Source organism: Nyctereutes procyonoides, unplaced genomic scaffold, assembly GCF_905146905.1.
Source record: "Nyctereutes procyonoides isolate TBG_1078 unplaced genomic scaffold, NYPRO_anot_genome, whole genome shotgun sequence".
NCBI classification, from domain to species: domain Eukaryota; kingdom Metazoa; phylum Chordata; class Mammalia; order Carnivora; family Canidae; genus Nyctereutes; species Nyctereutes procyonoides.
Window position 1 is genome coordinate 11925294 of NW_026575040.1, and position 23119 is coordinate 11948412.

The 23119-nt window shown below is 41.3% G+C and overlaps 2 protein-coding genes across 3 annotated transcripts in view; one reads left to right on the plus strand and one right to left on the minus strand.

The window, feature by feature from the left end:
• Positions 1-3950, minus strand: part of SNX1 (sorting nexin 1) — a 38922-nt gene extending 34972 nt beyond the window's left edge. Inside the window, exon 1 of the mRNA XM_055319981.1 lies at positions 3760-3950. Coding sequence (XP_055175956.1) covers positions 3760-3918 — 159 coding nt within the window. The 5' untranslated portion in view covers positions 3919-3950. The remainder of the gene's footprint in view (positions 1-3759) is intronic.
• Positions 3951-5730: 1780 nt separating this feature from the next.
• Positions 5731-22682, plus strand: CIAO2A (cytosolic iron-sulfur assembly component 2A). 2 transcript variants are annotated; one of them, XM_055320224.1, is made up of 5 exons: positions 5731-6020; positions 10840-11004; positions 18150-18199; positions 20729-20774; positions 21396-22682. In XM_055320224.1, exons 1-5 carry the CDS (start codon positions 5891-5893, stop codon positions 21491-21493), a joined length of 489 nt encoding a protein of 162 aa, XP_055176199.1. In that variant the 5' UTR covers positions 5731-5890; the 3' UTR covers positions 21494-22682. The 2 variants fall into 2 exon arrangements, with proteins under 2 accessions (XP_055176199.1, XP_055176200.1); XM_055320225.1 differs by lacking the exons at positions 18150-18199; positions 20729-20774; positions 21396-22682 and adding an exon at positions 16682-17110.
• The last annotated feature ends 437 nt before the right edge of the window (positions 22683-23119 follow it).

Below are 23119 nucleotides of genomic sequence, written 5' to 3' on the forward strand. Positions count from 1 at the left end.
AGTATACTTAACACTGCTGAACAGTACAATTAAAAAGGTTAATGATGGTAAATTTTCTTACATGTTTTATACCACAATAAAAAAAAAAAACCCTGATTTATTCTCCCTCAGGATACATGTTGGATGTAGGCTGGATTCTAAAAATAACATGTCCTTTCCTGTCTAAATGTTAAACATAACTTACATTTATATAATTCCCTGTAGTTTATAGATCACTGTCAATCAGAAGCCACTTGATATCCATGACTTTGGAATACCAATAAAAGTTTACTATTCTTTTGTCTTAAACACCAGTGATGATACGTAAATAAGACTTGATTAATCAAGAACTAATTTTTCAATATATGACTTTTCAAGTCTCCTATTTCTTCTTTACCCTATTTTATTACTTATTTTTTTTTTTAAATTTAAGTCATCTCCAGGCTAGGTGTGGAGCCCGAAATGGGGCCTGAACTTACAACCTTGAGATCAAGAGTTGGACACTTAACCAACTGTGCTACCTAGGTGCCTCTCTATTTTATTTTTTCTAGCCATTTCTGTAATTACTACAGTTTCAATTCAAGATTAAGAGCAGTGAGAAACAATTCTAATTGTGGTCTGACAGATTACTGGAAGTAGTAGTTACCAGATTTGGCCAAAATCTGAAGTGAGGTTATCATTTATCTGTTTTCCTCCTTCCTTGTAGCATCTGCAATTCTCTTTCATTTAGAGGGCATATCTAATTGTGGTCCTGGCATACTGCTAAAAAGAGATGGGCATATAAGAATTCCTGGGAAGGCAAATAAAGAACTTGCTTCAACTCTATTATTCAGTTTTAGAAATATGCAAGTAAGACCACTGAAGTCAAATGAGATGCAAAAATATGTGTGCATACTGCTAAAAAGAAAGTCTTAACATAATTTTAAGTTTTAGGAGGACCAAAAAAATGGCTCTCTCATTTTATTAAGGGGAAAAATGAATCCTATCCCAGAATTAAGAAAGTTTTAACTAAAAAGATATATATCTAGATTTAGGTCCAATCAAAGATTCAGAGAATACATTTAGAATTTTAGACTTTTTTATATATAGACCCACAAAGTAAGAAGCAGAAAGAAGATAAGGTCTTAAGTATCTTGAGAATCATCTTAAGGTATTTCTCAGCTGGTTTTCCATCTTAAGGGAATGCTTTCAGATTTGTTTTAATAACTTTTAACTCCCGTTTATCCCATTCATGTACTTGATTCTGAAATGTTTATTATGGATTGCTTTTTTAAAATTATAAATCAGACTTTTTATTATTAACAAAGCCTCTTGGGCCCTAAAAGAGAGCAGATGGGATGATTAAGAACAGCAGCTGTTACATCAATGTCCAGTAAATTACATGCATACCATAAATTATTTTAAATTTTACAGGCCTCAGCTTCCCAATTTTTAATACCCCTCCGTCTCCAACCCCCAACAAAACAGAATATGAAGGTTCAATAAGATGCTACTGAAGTCATTAAGTGCCTACTTTGATGACTTTCAATTAATCAAATCAATCTTATCACTAGCTTGATTCTGATAAACTATATTATCCATTTCTAGAGTTAACAAATATAACTTTTCTAGCCATTAGATTCTCTCAGTTTTTTTTTTTTTGATTCTTAAGAATGATTACAGTTTACAACACTTGTTTCACAAGTATTTCACAGATACTCGAATTTAATGAGCACAATAATGGTAGGTGTAAATTCTATTTTTATTCACATTTTACAGATGAGGAAATCATACAGAATTATTAAGTACCAAACAAACAAACAAAAAAAGAATAATTAAGTACCTTGCCCAAGTAACAGAACCTGGATGGATTTAACTCAGCCTTCAAAGCCCATTTTTGTTTTATTCTTCAATGTTATTCCTTAAGATACAGAAGCACTGCAATCCCCTATTTTCTCATGTTGACTCAGAACTAAAACGTTTATGGGGATGTAATGTATTTAATGGCTTTTTAACAAGAAACTCACAGCGTAACTAGTGAAAAATCTTGGAGTCTTGTCTTCCTGAAGATTAACATCAAAACAGGCAGCTCAAGAAATGGCTTACAGGTGGCATTTTAATTTCGGCAGCAACTCAATTTTCCTGGATCAAAATCTAACTAAAAATCATTATGCTTTCTGTGGTAGAACAAGCTCATCCTGACTACTTCCTCCTCTCTTTGGTTGGAAATGAGGCAAAGTACTTTCACACAGTCTTGTAAGAGAAAAGTATTGATGCCTTTGTAAATAATCTAAGATCAGTCAAGTCACAGCCTCTTCAACTTCTTTTAGAAAACAACTCCTCAGCCTTTCAGGGCCCTTTTTGGAAAATAAATCATCATTTGCTTACTTGACCAGTCACTTTCAATGTCAGAGTTTCTGTTTTCAGATATTTGGCCTCAATATCTACCACCTCGGTAGTTATTAACAGTACCTCCTCTCTCCATGGCTTATGGGAGAATTACCAAAGGAAAAGACCAAGAATTTGTTGTAAATGATATGGAAAAACTAAATTTGCGGCAAGAGTTATTTCTTAGAATGACAGAGACTTCATTAGACAGTTTAAGCTGTTACATTAGCATCAACAAGTACTTTTTGAGCTGGGATTACCAATTCAGTTCCCTGATACAGTAGAGGGAAAATTCTAAAGATGTCACTCAAGAGATTTCCTAGACACTTAAACTCTGACATAAATGAAGCAAGCCTCAAACTTTTTCAGACACATGCTGCATAAAGAATTTAAAGCTGTTTTATTTAGTCACTTACACACTGAATAGCTACTACAAAGAGAAGTATTATCCAAGATAGTACATAAATTCCCAGACCTAGCACTTAAGTTTTCAACCTGGAACGAAGTGTACCAAGTGGTATGAGTCAGTATTCTTATAAAACAGCCCCAAATGTCTCCAATGGTTCCAGAACTGATAACTGATCTCCACATTCCACACATAAAGATCAGTTTTTCCCAACACCTCTTCTTAGAAACCTGGATATTACTAAGGGAAGCACCATTGCCTCCTCACATGGAGAGACTGAATCCCACGGAGGTACTCAGGCCCTTTAATATATCCCTTTAAAAGGGACAAAGCAAAAAAAAAAAAAAAAGCAAAAAAAAAAAAAATAAAAAATAAAAGGGACAAAGCTTGCTGTCTATGCAGTGACCTATCTGGCAGGGCTTTTTTTTTTTTTTTTTTTTTCCAACTGACTTGTCAGGATTTTCCTTAGAGATCAGAGGAGTCCATTTAGCCCCTATAAACTAGACCCAGAATGGGCCCCCGGTAATTAACGGGAAGTTCTGAGCTAATGAAAGGATTTGTGGGCGGGTCTGTCCTGAGCCACTCCAGGTAACACTATTTCATCCTCGGAGCAGTAAGGTTAGGGAAAGAAAAGTCTGCACCCCATCCCCTTATCTTGACCTATTAAATCAGGCCGGCGGGAAACGACCACAAAACAGCCTCGTGGGTCCTTAGGGTCACCACAAGGCAGGGCCAAGTGCCGGCCTGGGCCTGGGCGTCTCTTCGCTGTCAGGGACGTCGGTGGAGAAGCCACCACACCCCTCCTCGCTCCTCGCTGTCCGCCTCCGGGATCTGGAAGTCAGGCCCCTAGCGTCTTGGCACTCACTAAGGGCCCCAAGCCACGACTACCGTTACCATCGCAGGGTCTCGGCGGGCCCACTCTGCCCAGCTTCCTCGACCCCCGCTTAGGCTCTTCCCTTTTGGGGCGCCCGCCCGCCCACCGGCCGCCCCGAAGGGTGCGAACTCACGGCCGCCGCGGCGCCGGTGAAAATATCCTCCCCCTCGGTGTCGCTGTCCCCCGCCTCGGGTTCTGACCCCCCGGCCGCCCCTTCGGACTCCGGCTCCAGGCCGGGGAAAGGCGGAGGGAGCCTCTCCGAAGCGCTACAGCCACCACCACCCGACGCCATCTTCCTCCACCCGCGGCGGAAGCCGCAACAACAACTTTATAGACAGCGCCGCGAGCAAAACGTTCCAGAGGAACGAGGAGCGGGATGGTCGTGACCAACCCCGCGGGACGCACAGGGGGGGCGGGGCCTGGCCGCGGGGGGCGGGGCCGGCCGGCCCAACGCTCCTACCCATCAAATCCCGGCCCGACACGTGACGTTGAGATCTCAACCAACTGCGCGAGGGCCGGGGCGGGGAGGAGGGCACAAAAGGAGGAGCCAGCTAGGTAGCGGCGGCTCAGATTCTTAGGGCCCTTTGTGTTCCGGAGAGCGTTTGCCAACAGCGTTCTTAAGATGTTCGAATAAGGAGTCTGAAAACTCCTCTACGTGCCCCCTACCTATGCCACGCACGGTGCTCTCATTGAGATTCAGTAAATGGTTTTGATTGAGGTCTTTCCAAAAGGCGGCGGTAAAGTTTCATTCACTTTATTCTTTGGACAACATCTAGTTAGTTCATTCAAGAAACATATTAAGCACCTACTGTTTGCGTTGGAAATACAGAAAGAAGCTCCTGACCCACGAGGCACTTGATGGAGACACACACGTTAAATGAACAAATGCAACGGTGTTCGGTGCTGTAATCTGCTCTGGGCGCAGTGAAAGAGGGTATCAGTTACGCTTGGAGATGCAGGGAGGCCTCAGAGGAGGGGACATCTCGGCGTCCTAAATTTGGTTACAAGTAAGTCGGTGTTCTATCCTCTTAGTTGCCGTGGAGTGGAGTGGGACAGATGGCAGGGAAATTCCTAAAACCCTGAACACAATTTCCCTGGGACGTAAACTATTCCCTTGTTAACCTGGTGAGCCTAAAGTCTAATTCAGCCAGACAATAAACAAAACTTTATAAAGATAAACGGGATATGTTAGCATGGGAGTAATTCTGCAAAATGGGGGTAATTCTTCAAAATGATCCTTCTCAGTAGAGATGACATTTGGTAGCAAAGTCTGGTTTGTTTCTAATCGCAAATCGCTCAACTTCAGGGATTGGCTCCCTCCCAGGTCTATGAGCTGTTCGAGGGCAGAGGCCGCCTCCTATCTCTGTATTCTCGGCGTCTATAAATACACCACGTCTGGGAAAGTAAGTGCCCAATAAACGTTTGAGACTCGGAGGGAGGGGTGGGTAAAACTAACATCATCCACCTTGTTCCTGGCATTCACCACAGCCACGACCACCAGAGGACTTAAGACATTCTTTTTAGGATGATGATCTATTTGCAGTATGTCACTACTGGATATCCTGGGCCCAGGGAAAGCTCTTTCATTCTAAGTTGTCTCTGAAGGCGAATGACAGGATCTTCAGGTGGCCGTTGGGGAATTGTGCCGACCTCAGTTCCTCTGAAACGGGAAAAATCAAAAAGCCCTCCCCGGCCCGGCACCTAATCACCTAATCAACCTCATTGGACTCCCAACACCTTCCGTTTCACGGCAACGGAAACTCACTTCCGGCGTGACTAGGAAGTAAGAAGCGGCTCCCTCAGAGAAGTAACCGTAGACTCTCTTTGTACACGCTCCTCCAGCAAAAGAAATCAAGATCTCCTTTCCCCTACCTCTTGAGGATTCATTTTCAGCTCATCGGGGGCGCTGAATGAGGCAAACAGTGGCAGGTAACAGTTACCTATCGCCCCTTCCCCGACCTAGACTACAAATCCCAGAATACATCTCTGTCCCATATGTCCCAGCACGCAATGCACCTCACGTGCTGAAAGGAACCCCCCCCCCTTGTCCCGCCGAAACCGAGCAAAGCATGCTGGGGCTTGCAGTCTTTGCGGGGCCCTTCCCTAGGTCCTCCGCGCTGCTCCGTCAGGTCCCGCCTATATTCTGCTCCCCGGGATCTTTAGGCTTGTCTTGGCCCATTTGAAGACCAGGAAGTTGATAAATTGCGAGGCCCGCTGCTGAGAGACGGTGGCTCGGGTGGGACAGTCGCCAGGGATGGCGGAGCATGAGGATGGAGCGGGTGTCCGGGCTGCTCTCTTGGACGCTGAGCAGAGTACTGTGGCTCTCCGGCCTCTTTGAGCGGGGAGCTGCCCGGCAGCCCCGGATCATGGAAGAGAAAGCGCTAGAGGTTTATGGTAATTAATTTTACCCAGGGCAGCGTTTGGCGTTGTACGTGGAGATGGGGGGTAACGGGGGCCTCACCAGAGGGCTGGGGGTGGAGACCGGTTTTTGCTGGGTCTCGTCCGAAGCCTGGGAAGCCTTTTCTCCGGGGTCCTGAGTCACGCAGGAATGTGGATCTAAGACCTGGGCTCTTCCTAAACCTGGCGTTAGCCGAGTCTGGAGGTCTTAATCACTTCATTTCCCTTGACGGCCTTACGCCCTTCTGACCTTGTCAAGACTTCTGGGCAGAGCAGGCGTTTAGGGTGCTTGGTTAGGAAGCAGAGCTGGCCTGATGGCACTGCTTGGCCCCTAGCCCCTAGACACGCATTCCTTCTGCCACCACCGAGAGTACTGATGGGGACTGGCCTAAGGTCACAGCCGCTCTCTTGGGGGGAAAAAAGGGGGGTTTCTCCCCCTCCAAAAGCCCCCGAGAGAAGAGGAGAAAATGGGCTTCTCGTACCCCGGCCTAGACCTTATAGTTTCTTATCACTGCCAAGCCTGGCGTGCATAAACGAATACACACACACACACACACACAGAGTCACGAATTTTTTTGAAACCCCTGGGACCATCTTCATTGTACAGATGAGGAAACAGAAGGTTAGAATGGCCAAACAACCACCCAGAGGTCACTCTGCCAGTAAAGAAAAAGCAAAAACCAAAGCCGGTGTCTTCTGATTCCAAATTTCGTGCACTTTACACCATTTCACAATTGCCTTATGACTCCTTGTTTTTGGGCTTATGTAGTACTGTTTTTGAAGGCTAAAAAGACTGGCTCTAACTAATATTCAGTGATTCCTGCTGACTGAGGGTGAAAGATCTAACTATAAGAATACAAATAAAATGTGGGCAAGGATTATGGGCCAGTAGAAGGAGGCCAGGGTTAGAAAAGACCTTTGGAGCCAATCTAACTTACTCCTCTCTTGCTAGAGGCGGGACCTAACCCCAGCTAGATGATTGTGAGTGTAATGATCTCTACAAAACTGACATATTCCTGTCCTATCAGACTTCTGTCTATAGCACCTCAGGACAGAAGGGCACTTGGGGATACAGCTTTGGAAGGGGAATGATTCTTGTCCTCAAGTTTAATACCGGTGGAGACCTATACATGCAGAAGTGTACTTTTTAAAACAATTTTATGTAGTAGAAATCCATCTACCTGAATAAGAAATACAGAAATTCAGAGGAAGGTGAGATAGTAATCTCTGAGTGGGGGATCTGGAAAGACTTTATGGAGGAGTCACTTGAGTTAGGCCTTGAAGCGTAAGTAGGCTCTGGATATAAGGAGGGTAGAAAGTGTACTAAGCAGAGAAAAGGAAGCAAAAGTATGGAGATGACAACGTGTTAGGGAATGGCGGGGCCCCAGGATAGAGTTTGTGGTTAAAGAGTGGAAATGTGATAAAAAAAATTGTTTTAGATACCAGGTCAGAATTGGATACTGAAGGTGTAAATGTATAAAGTATGTCAGTGCAGATCTATAGGAGAATTTTCATCAGGGGAGTAATGTGAGAAGAGCAACATTGCTTTCTTTCTAAAGAAATAAATCCAGATCTCTCAAATCAATAGAAAACCAGAGAAGTTTAATAAGGGATGAGACTTAATTTCAGCTTTAGGTAGCATATAAAGTATATAATGCAGCTTGTGTGAATGAGCCTTACAGAGAAAATGCCTAAAATGAGGGGCAACACATTTCTTTTTTAAAAGCTGTGTGTCTGGGATCCCTGGGTGGCGCAGCGGTTTGGCGCCTGCCTTTGGCCCAGGGCGCGATCCTGGAGACCCGGGATGGAGTCCCACGTCGGGCTCCCGGTGCATGGAGCCTGCTTGTGTCTCTGCCCCTCTCTCTCTCTCTCTCTCTGTGTGACTATCATAAAAAATTTTTTTAAAAAATAAAAGCTGTGTGTCTCTGAGCCTCGTGGGTGACACAGCCTTGTGAAGAAGCAGCTTTGTCTTTTTTTTTTTTTTCCTGTCTTCATTTTCAAATTCTGTGGCTAATCAAGTGATAAGCCTAGAAGTTAGTTGTTGGGGGAGAAGGTGGAGCTTGACTTGTTTCTCCTAGTAGCATTTCTGATTACAGGGGTGCTATCGGTAATAGAACAAAACCTTAGGCTTAAGACATCACGCCCATCCTGTGTGAACTCCCTGTGCTCTCCTTTCTACCTCCTCATTTCTCTGTTGTTTCCCCTTTCCCATCTTTTTCTGCAACCTCAGAGGAGGAAGGAAATCTTGTCCTCTCCAAGGGGGACGACCTAGGCTCCCACATCCTTGGTCTCATTCCCTTCTGTTTATTTTGCCAGTCCCCCATCCTCCCTCCTATATTTTCACTCTTACTTACTCTATTTGATCTTTCCCTTTGGGCTCTAAAACATGTTTCAGTTTCCCTTACCCTTGTCATCATTGTTCTAGCTTTGTCTAAATCCGTTATCCATCCTTTGCCCTCTCCCTTCCTTGCCAGAGCCTAGGACTGCATTTTCAGTCCCTGCTTACTTCCACATTTGCAAGCTGGCTTCTGCCTTCATCTCTCTACTGAAACTGCTTTCTTACAGGTAATTTTCTGGGTGACAAATCCAAAGACTCATTTCAGCTCTCATCAACTTGGATTTTTCGCTGCATTTAATGTTATTAACATCCCCACACCTCCATCAATCTATCCTTGGGTCTCTCCTTTTACATTGGTGGTTCTGAGATTGAGCTGCCTATAAGAGCAACCTGAAGAATTTTTTTAAAAGGCTCAATGCCCAGTCCCTACTAGGAATCAATTAAATCAAGATCTTTGGGGGTTGGGTTTAGACATCAGTTTTTAAAGCAGTCCTGATGATTCCATTGTTCACCCAAGGTCGAAAACTACTGTTTTGCTCATTCTTTACAAATCTCAGGGATTCAACAACCACTCTAGCTTTGATACTCTCTCTTTTGATCTATTTTTTACAATTTTAATTCCGTTAAAGTTTCAGGTGTCCAATATAATGATTTAGCAATTCTGTACATTACTTAGTGCTCATTATGGTAAGTGTACACTTAAAACCCTTCATCTAGTTCACCTATTCCCCCATCCGCCTCTCCTGTGAAAACCATCAGTTTGTTCTCTATAGTTAAAATTCATTTGTTGGTTTGTCTGTCTCTTTTTTCCCTTTGTTCATTTGTTTTGTTTCTTAAATTCCACCTACAAGTGAACTTGTACAAGTGATATTTGGATATGGTATTTGTCTTTGACTGATTTATTTCACTTAGCATTATGCTGTCTGGTTCTGTTCATGTCCTTGCAAATGGCAAGACTTCATTCTTTCTTTTATGGCTGAATAATATTCATATATATATATATATCAGCTATATTCATTCATCAATCGATGGCTACTTGGGCTGCTTCCATCTCTTGGCTATTGTAAATAATACTGCTACAAACATAGTCATGGATATATCCCTTTGAATTCGTGTTTTTGTATTTTTTGGGTAAATACCCAGTAGTGTGATTACTGGATCATAGAGTAGCTCTATTTTTAACTTTTTGAAGACCTCTGTACTGTTTTCCAGAGTGGCTGCATCAGTTTGCTTTCCCACCAACCATGCACAGGGTTTCTTTTCCCCCACATCCTTGCCAACACTACATCCTTGCCTTGTTTCTTGTGTTTTTTGACTTTAGCCATTCTGACAGGTGTGAGATGTTATTCATTGTAGTTTTGATTTGCATTTCCCTAATGGTGAGTGATGTTGAGCATCTTTTCATGTGTCTAGCTTTGGTGCTCTCTTAAACTTTACATCACTGTTCAGTATTTGCTGGAATGTCCCATTGGGTTGCACCTTAAGCACCTCCAAATCATTATGTATAAAACTGAACCCAGTTTCCCCAGCCCCCATCCAACTTTCTTGTGTTCTTCAGGTTTTTTTTTTTTTTCATTCTATCAATGTTCTCCCAAACAGAAAAAAATCTATCATCTTCCTTTTTCCCTTTCCTTGTCTTCTACATCCAAAGAACTGTCAAATTCTGTTGATTCTGCTACTGAAATTACTTCTCCATCTGTCCCCTCCTCTCCATTACTATTGTCATGTGCCTGTTTTGGGCCTAGCATTTTCAGCTGGTATCTCTGGCTCTGCTTTTAGTTCTGAGTTTACCAGCTAGTGGATGAGTTACCAGCTGATAGTGCAATGCTGTCCACATTACTCCCTTGTTCAGAGTAGCCTCTTGAGGATTCCCTATTGCCTGTGGCTGACTGTAAAAAATCCTTGATGGTCTGGCCCAAACTCTTATATCCTCATTTATGCTGGGTTCCTAGGAGACAAAACTTTTTTTTTTAATTAAAAATGTTTTAAGTACTCCCTATGTCCAATATGGGAATCAAACTCATGACCCCAAGATCAAGAGTTGCATACCCTACCAACTGAGCCAGCCAGGCACTCCTAAACTTCTTTTCCTTTAATTTCCTTTACCTTAAATATCAAATATTGAAATGTCACCCATTTTTAAAGGCTTGATTCAGATTCCACTTTCATAAATTCTGTATACCATATTCTCCCAAACTAAAGGTTATTTCTTCTTCTTGAGCTTCTGTGACACTTCCTCATTCTTATATTCTCTCTGCAATATTGGATCCAAGAAACTGGTTATGATCTAATAATAAACCAAGAAAACATTTTTCTCAAAAGGAAACTGGTCATGAAAATTTCTGTCAGAAATACGGGGAGTTACTGTAATCTTTGGTTAAAAAGAAGAAGTCAATGTTTGGATTAGGACTAGCAAAGTCATCCTTATTTAGAATATTCATGTTTTAACATAATACCTTGTCTCCAATGATTCTTTAGATTTGATTCGAACTATCCGGGACCCAGAGAAGCCCAATACTTTAGAAGAACTGGAAGTGGTAACGGAAAGTAGTGTGGAGGTTCAGGAAATAAATGAAGAAGACTATTTGGTTATTATCAGGTTCACACCAACAGTACCTCACTGCTCTTTGGCAACCCTTATTGGTAAGGTTTTATATATAAATATATTTTAATTCTAAATTATTTTACTGATTTTGACCCAAAATAACAATTAGCATCATGTTTACACTTTATAGTTCACAGAGTCTTTTCAGATGTATATCTTTTGTAGCCCTCACAGCCTATGAGAGAATTTTCCAGATGAGGAACCTGAGACTGAGAGAGTTTAAGTGACTTGCTCAGAATCATATAGGCAGGAAATGATGTAGCTGAGGCTCAAGTGCAGGTTTCCTGACTCCAAATGTGTTATCTTCTTTAGTTATACATTCTGTTTCTCTTCCTTGTACATGCCTACAATTAAGAGAGTGGGTGTGGGCCAGTCCTCTCCTCCTGTTCTGGAGATTGGAGTGGATGCTGTCAGACTAGCACTACTGCCATCACCTTTCGCTGCTGTGTTGGCTTCAGTGCAGTATGGGCATAAGTCCTAGTGGGAGAGTATTTTCTTTTTTTTTTAAGTTTTTTATTTGAGAGCGTATTTTTGAGGTAGTTTTCTATTGAGAGGCTGCATTCCCAATATTTTGGAGTAGTTAGCAGTAAGATATGCAAGAGATGTCTTTGAATATATACTTTGTTATAAAGAAGATAAAGGAGGAGCACCAGCGTGGCTCAGTCAGTTAAGCATCCAGCTTTTAATTTCGGCTCAGGTTGTGATCTCAGGGTCATAGGATTGAGCCCTGCTTGGGCTCTGTGCTGGGTATAGAACTTCCTTAAGATTCTCTCTCTTCCCCTCCTTCTACCCCTCTTCCCTCCTCTAAAAATAAATAAATAAATAAAAAATAAAGAAGATGAAGTGTATTTCAAACCAAATGTTCATCAGTAGGGGATTGCTGAAATAATCAAGGATGATATATATTAATAATGGAATACTATATAGCTATGAAAAAATGAAGAAGCTCTCCATGTACTGGTATGGAGAGATCTTTATGACATACTGTTAAGAAAGAAAAATAAATAAAATAGATAAAAGCAAGTGTAATATTGCTACATTTGTATAAAAAAAGGCAAAAGCAAATTTGTATTTTGATTGTATATGTGTAAAGGATACCTAAGAAATGAATAACTGTGATGGGAGTAGATAGGAGTGGTAGTAGCAACTGGGCAGGTTGGGGACAGGGTGGAAGGAAGACTTTACTATATACCTTTTTATATTTTTAAGTTTTGGAACCATGGGAATATATTATCTATTTAAAAATAGATAAATTTAGGGGCACCTGAGTGACTCAGTAGTTGAGCATCTGCCTTTGGCTCAGGTTGTGATTCTAGGGTCCTGGGATCGAGTCCTACATCGGGCACCCTATGGGGAGCCTGTTTCTCCCTCTGCCCATGTCTCTGCCTCTCTTTCTATGTCTTTCATGAATAAGTAAATAAAATCTTAAAAAAAAATAGATAAGTTTATAAAATGGACTGAAACGATTAATGTTTTATTATTGCTTCCATTGTTACAACAATTTCTGTCTTTCTCTTCTTACTTGTTGCTCTGGGATCCCCATTAGTGATTTCCAGCATAGAGGCCGTATATTGAGGCACTAGAGGGTCCATGAATCCATACATAATCTTGTAGTTATTTTTTTCTTTAAGATTCATTTATTTATTAGAGAGAGAGAGAACACGAGCTGGGGGAGGGACAGAGGGAGAGAATCTCAAATTGACTCCCCACTGAGCACGGAGCCCGACATAGGGCTTGATCCTAGGACCCTGAGATCATGACCTGAACTGAAATCAAGAGTTGGCCACTTAACTGAGTGAGCCAACCAATCAGGAGCCCCAATAATATTGTGGATATTAATACTCCATACTAAAAAAAGCCATTTTTTAAAGATTTATTTATTTATTCATGAGAGACACACAGAGAGAGGCAGAGACATAGGCAGAGGGAGAAGCAGGCTCCATGCAGGGAGCTCAGTGTGGGACTTGATCCCAGGACCCCGATCCCAAGGCAGACGTTCAACCACTGAGCCACCCAGACATCCTGAAAAAGCATTTTTTAAAATTTATTCTTTATTTATTATTATTTTTAAAAATATTTTATTTATTCATGAGAGACACAGAGAGAGAGAGAGAGAGGCAGAGACACAGGCAGAGGAAGAAGCAGGCTCCATGCAGGGAGCCCGATGTGGGACTCGATTCCAGGTCTTCAGGATCAGGCCCTGGGCTGAAGGTGGCGCTAAACCGCTGAGCCACCCGGGGTTGCCCCGCATATTTTTTTTTTTTTTAAAGACTTTTTTATTTATTCACGAAAGACACAGAGAGACAGAGGCAGAGACATAGGCAGAAGGAGAAGCAGGCTCCATGCAGGGAGCACAATGTGGGACTCCATCCTGGGACTCCAGGATCACACCCTGAGTCAAAGGCAGATACTCAACTACTGAGCCACCCAGGAGTCCTGGGAGAAAGCATTTTTGAATGCATACTTATTTTTTGTTATCGGACAGTTTCTGAATCAACAGATATTGGAAGTGCTGCTACTCTCTTAATGTGAAGGGGGGTGTCTTAAAATACTTTGATATGTAAGAGTTCTTAAATAGGGGATCTATTACTCTAAGAGCTTTTAGCAAAGGCTCTTTTGATTTTTCAAAAAGTAACACTTAGCCTGTGTTTTTTTTAAATTACAAAATAATCTGGAAACTCCACAAAAGTGTAAACAGGAAAATAAAAATCAATTATCATAAAAGAATGTGTGCTTTGGGCTAAAATTCTATCTCTATCAGGTCTGCCACTTTGTGGCTTTAGGCAAATTACTTAGACTTTCTGAGCCTCAAGTTTCCTTATCTGTAAAGTAGAGATAAGAGTATCAACACAGTTATAAGGATTAGGTAATAAAATTGATAAGGAATAGTTTTTGTTTTTGTTTTTTTTTTTTAGGAATAGTTTTTATTTTTCATTAAATATTACCTTTTTTGGGACGCATGGCTCAGTGGTTGATCATCTGCCTTCGGCTCAGGGCTACATAAATATTTTCATATATCTCTAGTTATTGCCTCAGGATAAATTCCTTTAATGGGAATTATTGGGTCATATGGTGTAAGTAGTTTTAAGCCTCTGGGTACATATTAGCAAATCCTTATTAAGAGTTTCTACTCTTTGACATAGGAATTAAGAAAATAATTCCATTGAAGAAAACAGTAACATGTACAAACATTTATAGTAAATTTATAATAGTGAAACCCGGAAAAAACTATAGCACCTATTAATAAGGAAATGCTACCAGTATAATGGGATTTCTTATTTCTATTGAAAATTATAAATGTCAAGTAATCAAAAAAATTGAAATGCTAAATTGCATTTGCATTATGATTGTAATTATTGAAAAACTGTGTGTGGTCAAAGATTGAGAAAGCCCATGAAATAAAAGTAACTCTAAAGGCGCCCAGATCTGGGGATCCCTGGGTGGCTCAGCAGTTGAGCACCTGCCTTCGGCCCAGGGCGTGATCCTGGAGTCCTGGGATAGAGTCCCACATTGGGCTCCCTGAGGGGAGCCTGCTTCTCCCTCTGCTTGTGTCTCTGCCTTCTCTCTCTCTCTCTCTCTCTCTCTCTCTCTGTCTCTCATGAATAAATAAATAAAATCTTAAAAAAAAAAAAAAGAGGTGCCCAGATCTGATTATGGTAGCTGCTTCAGATCTGTCCACTCCCTGAACAAAGTTTCATCAGGTCCTTTTAATAGTTTCGGTTAAGACCCTTGGCTATTTAGAAGTTAGTATAGTAGTGTAGTAACCATGTTCAATCAACATGAGTGGAAAACTAAATAAAGAGAGCCCTCTTGGGACACCTGGGTGGCTCAGCGGTTGAATGTCTACCTTCGGCTTGGAGTGTGATCATGGGGTCCTAGGACTGGGTCCCGCTTTGGGCTCCCCGCAGGGAACCTGCTTCTCCCTCTGCCCATATCTCTGCCTGTCTCTCTGTATCTCTCATGAATAAATAAATAAAATATATTTTTAAAAAAGAGAGAGACCCCTCTTTCTGGCATCTGGGAGGCATTTCCTGTGAGCAGGTAGTGTGAAGCAGGGGAAGGAACCTGAGTATACGTTCCACCCCGACTGGTTAGGTCATCACTTGGTTATAGTTATCCTGGTAAGTAATTGCAAAGATGAGGAAGACTCCCAGGGGTCTTCCTTGGGAGTGGGTAAGGTAGGGAAACCAGCTAGTTGCCATCTGTGTTGACTTAGTTCTGATAAGAATAGCTGAAGGCAGGTGTGGTCCAATATGAAGGGCACAGGATTTGGAGTCTATGTTTAACTCCTAGCTGTCCGCTTGTTAGCTATGTGATGTCAAACAGATCACTTATCTTGGTTCCTGGCTGTAAAATGAAAATTATACAATAGTAATAGCTAATATTTATTAGATACTTTTTATGTACCAAGTACTATTTTACGCACATTGCGTAACAATTTATTTACTACTTGTAACAATCCTATATAGAATGGTATATTATAATACTTACTTTACACATAAGGAAACTGAAGCTTAAGAGAGGTTAAATAACTTGCCCAGGATCCCATAGCTAGTATGTAGTGGAGCCATTTTTGAACTAAGACTATATTGTAGTCTTAGTAATGCTGTACTGCCTATCTTGAGGATATTGATGCTCAAAAAAGTGCTTTGTGAGTTGTGAAACAGTTATTATTTACTATGTGGGTGAAACACCAACCGTGAGCAGAATACATTAGGATGCTGAGATGACACATAGGTAACAAAGAGGCAGTGTGGGAGGCAGAGGGAAGAGAAGAACCCTCCAGATATGCTTTAGGACAGATCTACAGGGAGACCCTCTTGTGTGTGTGTGTGTATGTGTGTGTGTGTGTGTGTGTGTGTGTGTGTGTGTTTAAGATTTTATTTATTTAGGGGATCCCTGGGTGGCTCAGCGGTTTAGCGCCTGCCTTTGGCCCAGGGCGCGATCCTGGAGTCCCGGGATCGAATCCCACGTTTTTGTTTGTTTGTTTGTTTGTTTTGTTTTTAAAGATTTATTTATTTGAGAGAGAGAGAGAGAGAGAATGTGAACGAGCAGGGGGGAGGGGCAGAGGGACAGAGACTCCCGAGCAGACTCTGTGCTGCATGCACACCCCAATGTGGGGCTTGATCTTGTGACCTGAGAGCATGACCTGAGCTGAAACCAAGAGTCGGATGCTTAGCTGACTTAGCCACCCAGGCGCCCGGACGTCAGGCTTTATTAAAATACATCTCCAATAACAGAAACGTTTCCAACACTGGAGATGCCTGGCCGAGTGTTTGGTAGGATGCCATTCCCCAAGACCAGATTTATTAAGGAACATAACGGGACTAGGTGCAAGGCCCCTCGGCCCTGTCACTTAGGAACGGTCATCAGGTGTGCTCTCTGTGCAGCCCCCACTCCCTGCAACGCCCCAGGGTCCCCCAGCGCTCACTCCCCTCACGGTCTGGAAGCACTGATTGTGCAGAAGATTTCTGTCTCCGCGGTGAAGGCATGGACTTTAGAACCTGCCAGGCCTGGATTCAGACTCCCTCTCTTGCTGCTGCATGTGCCCCCCTTCCCCCGACTATCAACACCCTCACTGTCACAGCAGAGGGAGGGTCACACAGGCTTACGCTGGGCACCGCAGGGGGGTGCATGAAACTCCCTCACGTGGAGCTCACACCGGGTAAATGAGCATTCCACACATGCACGTCTGACTTGCCTTCTCTCTGTCAGGGCCACCGTGTGCCTACAAGATGCCCCTGCTGCACCAACCCAGGAAAAAAAAGCCTTTGCACAGAAAGAGCTCGTCCAGAACTTCTATTCCAAAGACTTTGATGTTTAAGTGGTTGAAATCCCAGTAATTAGGAGTCTGTTTGCATTCAAAGAAGCTGAAGCTCACAGGGAAGAGGGCAGCCATGGTGTCTGGAAAGAGAAATCCACCCCCCCACCCCGCCCAACAATCAGGTCCACCTGTCCATCATGACGTCCATCATGATGTGGGGAGGGGGCAGCAGGGGTGACCTCTAGGAGGCCTGGTGACCGGCTCTCAGTGAGCAGGAACCCATGCAGTGTGAATACTGGAGCCTGCCCATGGAGCCTGCTTCTCCCTCCTCCTGTGTCTCTGCCTCTCTCTCTGTCTATTATAAATAAATAAATCTTTAAAAAAAATATTTTATTTATTTATTTGACATACGGGGGGGGGGGGAAGCACAAGCAGAAGGAGTGCCAGAGGGAGAGGGAGAAACAGACTCCCTGCTGAGCAGAGAGCCCTACACAGGGCTCAACCCCCGGACTCTGAGATCATGACCTGAGTCAAAGGCAGACATTTAACTGACCGAGCCACCCAGGCATCCCATGGGAGGCCATCTTAAAGAAACTATACAGTGTTTTCAGAGTTCTCTAACATTTACTATGGAATTACTGTGTTCTAGACTCTTAAGTACTCTGAAACACTTTGTGTGCATAATAAGAACAGTCTGATTATCTTCTGTGTCTAGGGGTGTAGATTTAGTTAAAAATCCATTCCTTGTTTTGAGGTGGGGGAGAAATGAAAGATGGGCACACTGAGGATCTGTTCCCAGCCCAGTTTTAATTTCTCTTGTAAGTCTCAACTGGGAAAAAAGATCTATATATTGAACTGTGATGTGGCATTGGGGTAAACTGAGCTTTAGAGGAGCTTGTTTTAGGGAAACAATTCTACTTGTATATCACAGGTATAAGAAGATTCCAAATTTGCGAAGTTTCTTGTGGTCCTTTTTAAGTGGCTCTTACTTGGTTTTCAATTTTTGCATGATCTGGCCTGTTGTGAGTGTTCCATGAAGTTTAATGAGTGAATTGACTTTTGCTTTAAGGTAAATTGATGTAGTAAGGACCTAGGCTTTGCAGTGGTCTTGGGTTTTAGGCCCAACTGCCACTTTACTAGCTCAATGACCTTGGGCAAGTTATATTATGACTTTAGTTTCACAGTTTGTAGAATGGGTTTGGTAATACATGGCTCACTGGATTATCATGAAGAATATGTAAGACTAAATGTATTAAAGTTGCTAGCATGGTGCCTGGTTCAAAGGAGACCTACGCTGGACTGATCCAAAGCTGTTTCCAGCTACTGTATTGTAGGAGACACCTACACACAGCTGTATGCTTTTTCAAGAACTAATAAGAAGAGAGGTAATTGGGGCCTTTTATTTTATTTCCTCTACAGGGCTGTGCTTAAGAGTAAAACTTCAGCGGTGTTTACCATTTAAACATAAGGTAAGGAAGTTTTTGTTGTTTTATAACAGCTTTATTGAGATTTAATTCACATTTCATACAATTCACCTGTTTAAAATGTACAATTTAATAGTTTTTCATATAGTCACTGAGTTGTGCAACCATCACTATCAGTTGTTTTTTTTTTTTTTTTTTTTAAGATTTTGTTTATTTATTTGAGAGAGAGAGAAAGCATGCAGGAGAGAGAAAGGGAGAAGCAGGCTCCCTGCTCCCTGATGTGGAGCTTGATCCCAGAATCCTGGGATCTTGACCTGAGCTGAAGGCAGATGCTTAATTCACTGAGCCATGTAGGTGCCCGACTGCTATCAGTTTTAAAACGTTTTCATCACCTCAGAAAGAAATCCCATATCCATTTCCCCAAGCCTTATCCTATCCCCAGGCAACCACAGGTCTCCTTTTGATCTCTATAGATTTGCTTATTCTGAATGTTTAATTTAAATGAAATCATACAGTTTGTGGTCTTTTAGACTGGCCTCTTTCAATTAAAATATTATTTTCAGAATTCATCCATGTTGTACCATGTGCCAGTATTTCCTTCCTTTTTGCTGCCTTATATGATTCCACTGTATGGATGTACCATAGTTTCCATATCCTTTTATCCTTTGAGTACTGGGTGGACATCTGGGTTGTTTGCACTTTTTGTCTATTATAAGTAATGCTGTTATGAACATTAGTATACAGGCTTTCGTTTGTTTTCATCTTTTCTCCACCCAGGAGGGGGATTGCTAGATCTTTTGCTAACTATATTTAGCTTTTTGAGGCACTGCTACACTGTTTTCCATAGCTGCTTTATCATTTTATATTCCCACCAGCAGTTTATGAGGGTTCTAATTTTCCACATCTTCACTTGCATTTCTGTATTAATATTATCTATTTTTTTATTATAGCCATCCTAGTGGATTTGAAGTGATAACTCAGTTGTGGTTTTGACTTCCGTTTCTCTGATGGCTAATAATGTTGAGCATATTTTCATGAGCAAAAATTTAAAACACAGGAAGAACCACTTAGAAAGGGCCACAAGTAACCTCTCAAATTTAAGTCTTTGTGGCTTCAACATGCCAAACCTACTATGTGGTTTCCCTGAGGTATAGTTCATACAGGAATAGCAGGGTAAATGCTTGACTTTTCCCTTTTACTTAACTATTTTTCAGAGTTGAGTCATGCATAATTTTAAAACAAGGTAAATGAGTATAGAATGATTTTAAACTGTTGCTTTGTTGTCTGGAACAAGAGTTGGTATTATGCCACTAACAGAATTCATATGGTATTTTTTTGGGTGGTGGGTGAAGGGCAGAGGGAGAGAGACTCTTAAGCAGGCTCCACGCCCAAGCCCGGCACTGGGCTCAATCTCACAACCCTGAGGTCATGATCTGAGTTCAGGTCAAGAGTCAGATGCTTAACCGACTGAACCATGTAGGCGTCCCAAATTGTTTTGTTTTTTTTTTTAAAAAAAACTGTTCGGGATCCCTGGGTGGCGCAGCGGTTTGGCGCCTGCCTTTGGCCCAGGGCGCGATCCTGGAGACCCGGGATCGAATCCCATATCAGGCTCCCGGTGCATGGAGCCTGCTTCTTCCTCTGCCTCTCTCTCTCTCTCTCTCTCTGACTATCATAAATAAATAAATTAAAAAAAAAAATTTAAAAAAAAATAAAAAATAAAAAAAAACTGTTCTAGATGATCTCTAGGGTCTCTTTTAGCCCTAATAAAGTATGATTTTTTTCACTCTTAAAAAACATTTATCTTAGTAATAAAATAACTAAAGTAAATGGTTCATACACTCCAGTATTTTCTGGAGAGTAAGCATGTCTTTATCATATAGCATGCTTTATTTGCCATAGAATTTGGAGTAATTTTATGTGTTTGTTTCAGAAGCTCTGGTTCTTGGAGGTTAGCTAATCTGAGGGCATGCAGCAGGGCCAAGAGGTTTAGTTTAACCGATATTATACTTGAGAGTAAATTTAGCAAAATAATAGTGAATGAGAAAAGGAGGATACTGAACACTATATTTTGTGATCCCATTGTTGTAAAATAAGCAAAGAAACTTCCAACTTTGGCAACTTTGTGCACCTGTGTGTATAAAATCCACATTCCATTATGTAGGTATGGAGAAAAATATGGAAGAAACTACACTGGGTTTATTAATATGGTTTTCTTGGGGCTTGGGGCAGAGAGGAAGTTTAGATACTTTAGGTACTGATTTGGGAGGAAGAGATAGAGTGTAGTAGGGTAGAGAGATCCATGAGTAAAATATATATGAAATTTTATTTGTGTGTATTCATTTTAAAAAGTAATTAATGGGGATACCCCCTGCAGACCTTCTGCAAATTTAAAAATTAAAAAGCCTACTAATTTCATTCTCTGTTTTGAGAGGATTTGTCTTTAAGTTAAGTCATTGATGCTAACTAAGAATAGAATTTGGACTTTCATCCTAGACTCTTGAGTCCACTGTGCATTCCATTTCACTTGTTACCTCAGAGCTTTCTAAATGTTTGGTTTTAATTTTTTTTTCCTAGTTGGAAATCTACATTTCTGAAGGAACCCACTCAACAGAGGAAGACAGTAAGTCAATCTTGACTCACTAAAAAACAACTTCAGCTAGTACTTCATCTTGGATACCATTATTGTACTATCCAAGTATCTACAGGTCATTTGCAAAAAACTGCAAAATTAGTTATTAGCTCTTCCTTGAGGTGGGGAAATCTAGGTTTTTCAAGAAAGTAATTTTTCAGTAGGACTCCAGGTGAACCAGAAGCAGGCCTTGTGAATATTGGCTGATTTAGCAATCAGCCAATCCGCACATCTCTAAAGAATATCCATCTCTAGGGACCCTGACTCTAAAGAAGGCTTGATTTTTTTCTTTGGTGCAGGATAGAAAGCTATGTACTTGAAACTGAAATTGAAGGTCTAGAAAAGAAAAGAATATGGACATTGCTCTTTTGGACACTTACATTAAGAACACTTCTGGCAAATTATAGACAGAAGATATAGGCCAATACCTTTATTATATGAAGATCCATGGATTTTTCTCTAAGTCTCCCTTCCTTCTAGAACTTAGGAAAAATGAGCCAAAATCAGCTTTAAGCTATCAAGGAGTTAAATTCTGTTTTAATGGCTCAAGATTTTTGTCTGTCCCTATATATTGCCATAATTCCTCTGCTAACTTTTATTTGTGTTTTGCAGTCAACAAGCAGATAAATGACAAAGAGCGAGTGGCAGCTGCAATGGAAAACCCCAATCTACGGGAAATTGTGGAACAGTGTGTCCTTGAACCTGACTAATACCTGTTTTAAGAGCCACTTAACGTTAGTTGTTTGATATATTTGTTTAAATTCTTTGTAAAATGTAAAAGACTCATGTTTAATACATAGGTGATTTGTACCTCAAAGCATTTTTTTAACAGATGATTTGCAAGCAAGATTTAATTATAAGTAGTAGTACCTAGTTTGTTCAGTGTATAACATTCTCAGGATTTGTAACACTTAAATGATGAGACAAAAATATTTTCTAGTTACTATGTGTCACATGGGTTGCTATTTTTCTGACGCCTCTTCTGATGCAACTACTTTTCATGTCAAATATTTACTGTGCCCAAATGTATTCAATTTAAATCATTATTCTGTAGAATAAATAAAACAGAGATGATTCTTATAATGATGTACCTTAGAATGTTTTTGTTGAATTATAAATCTTAGTGTAAATATCAACTCTAAAAGATATTTACAAACCCTTATTTTCTGATTATTATGTAAAATCAGAAATCCAAGAACCAGAAAGAACCCTGAAAATGAGGCATAGGCTCTGCCTTCCTTTAAGAAGAGTCCTCGACCCATTTGTAGATGAGGATCAAATGTAGAGAGGGCCAGATAACATACATAATTTTGAAAATCAAGAAGTCCCCAAAGAAGTTTTGTTTAAAGCAATCTAAATTTATGGTTTCTCCTTTACTTGAACTTTGTTCAGTTTGTTTTAGGAGATAATGATCATTTCAAGTGTAACAGGGTGTAGAAGGCAGCCTCCCAGATATTCGCTAATGATCCTTGATTCCTGGTGTTCATGCCCTTGTATAGTTCCCTTCCATGTTGAAACAGAGCTGGTAGGTATGGCTAATCAAGAATCAGAGGTGACAGTGTGTGACTTCTGAGGCTAGATCATAACAAGTGTTGTTGCATTCATCTTGATTTCTTGAATTGCTCACTCCGTGGGACTCCAGCCAGTGTGTCATCAGAACACGTGAGCAGCCCTGTGGAGAATCCCATAAGGAGAGGAATTGAGGCCTTGCATGAACAACCAGCACCAATTTGCACACCGTGGGAGTGAACCATGTTAGAAGTGATCCTCCAGCCTCAGTCAAGCTGATAACTTAACTGGAACCTCATGAGACCCTGAGCCAGAACTGTCTAGCTAAGCCACCCAAATTCCTGACCCAGAGAAGCTGTGAGCAATAATAAATGTTTATTGTTTATGCCACTAAGTTTTGGGGTAATTTGTTATACTACAGCAGTAAGTAACAATATACAGGTTATAAGAGTGGGACTCTTCTGCCTCCAATTTAATTGAGGCTACAAAGGGGGAAAACAGGAGAGTCCATGCTTCTTGAATGCTTTTATCCACTTCGAGAATGTAAGTTTTGAAAGAACAGAGAGAATTTGGTAAGAAGATTATTGATGAGATTTTTCTTTTTTATAAAGCTGTTGCTGTGTTGAGTTCCAACCCCTGTTTTGGTGGAAGAAGGTTAGGGAAGGAACACTATCTGCTGAGGGGAGTTCAAAGGTGACAGCTCGGAGAGTTTATAAATGTATTTCCTGTAGTTGGGAGATCCAGCAACTTACTTGACTCAGGCCTGAGAAAGTGGAAGTGGACTTAAGGCTGGGTCAAAGGCAGGCTGATTCCTGCCTAAGAAGTCT

Coding starts and splice junctions, on each gene's coding strand:
- CIAO2A (XM_055320224.1), top strand. CDS start 5,891: ATGAGGATGGAGCGGGTGTCCGGGCTGCTCTCTTGGACGCTGAGCAGA. Junction 18,200..20,728: donor GTTTACCATTTAAACATAAG/GTAAGGAAGTTT, acceptor TTTTTTTCCTAG/TTGGAAATCTACATTTCTGA. Junction 20,775..21,395: donor CCACTCAACAGAGGAAGACA/GTAAGTCAATCT, acceptor TGTGTTTTGCAG/TCAACAAGCAGATAAATGAC.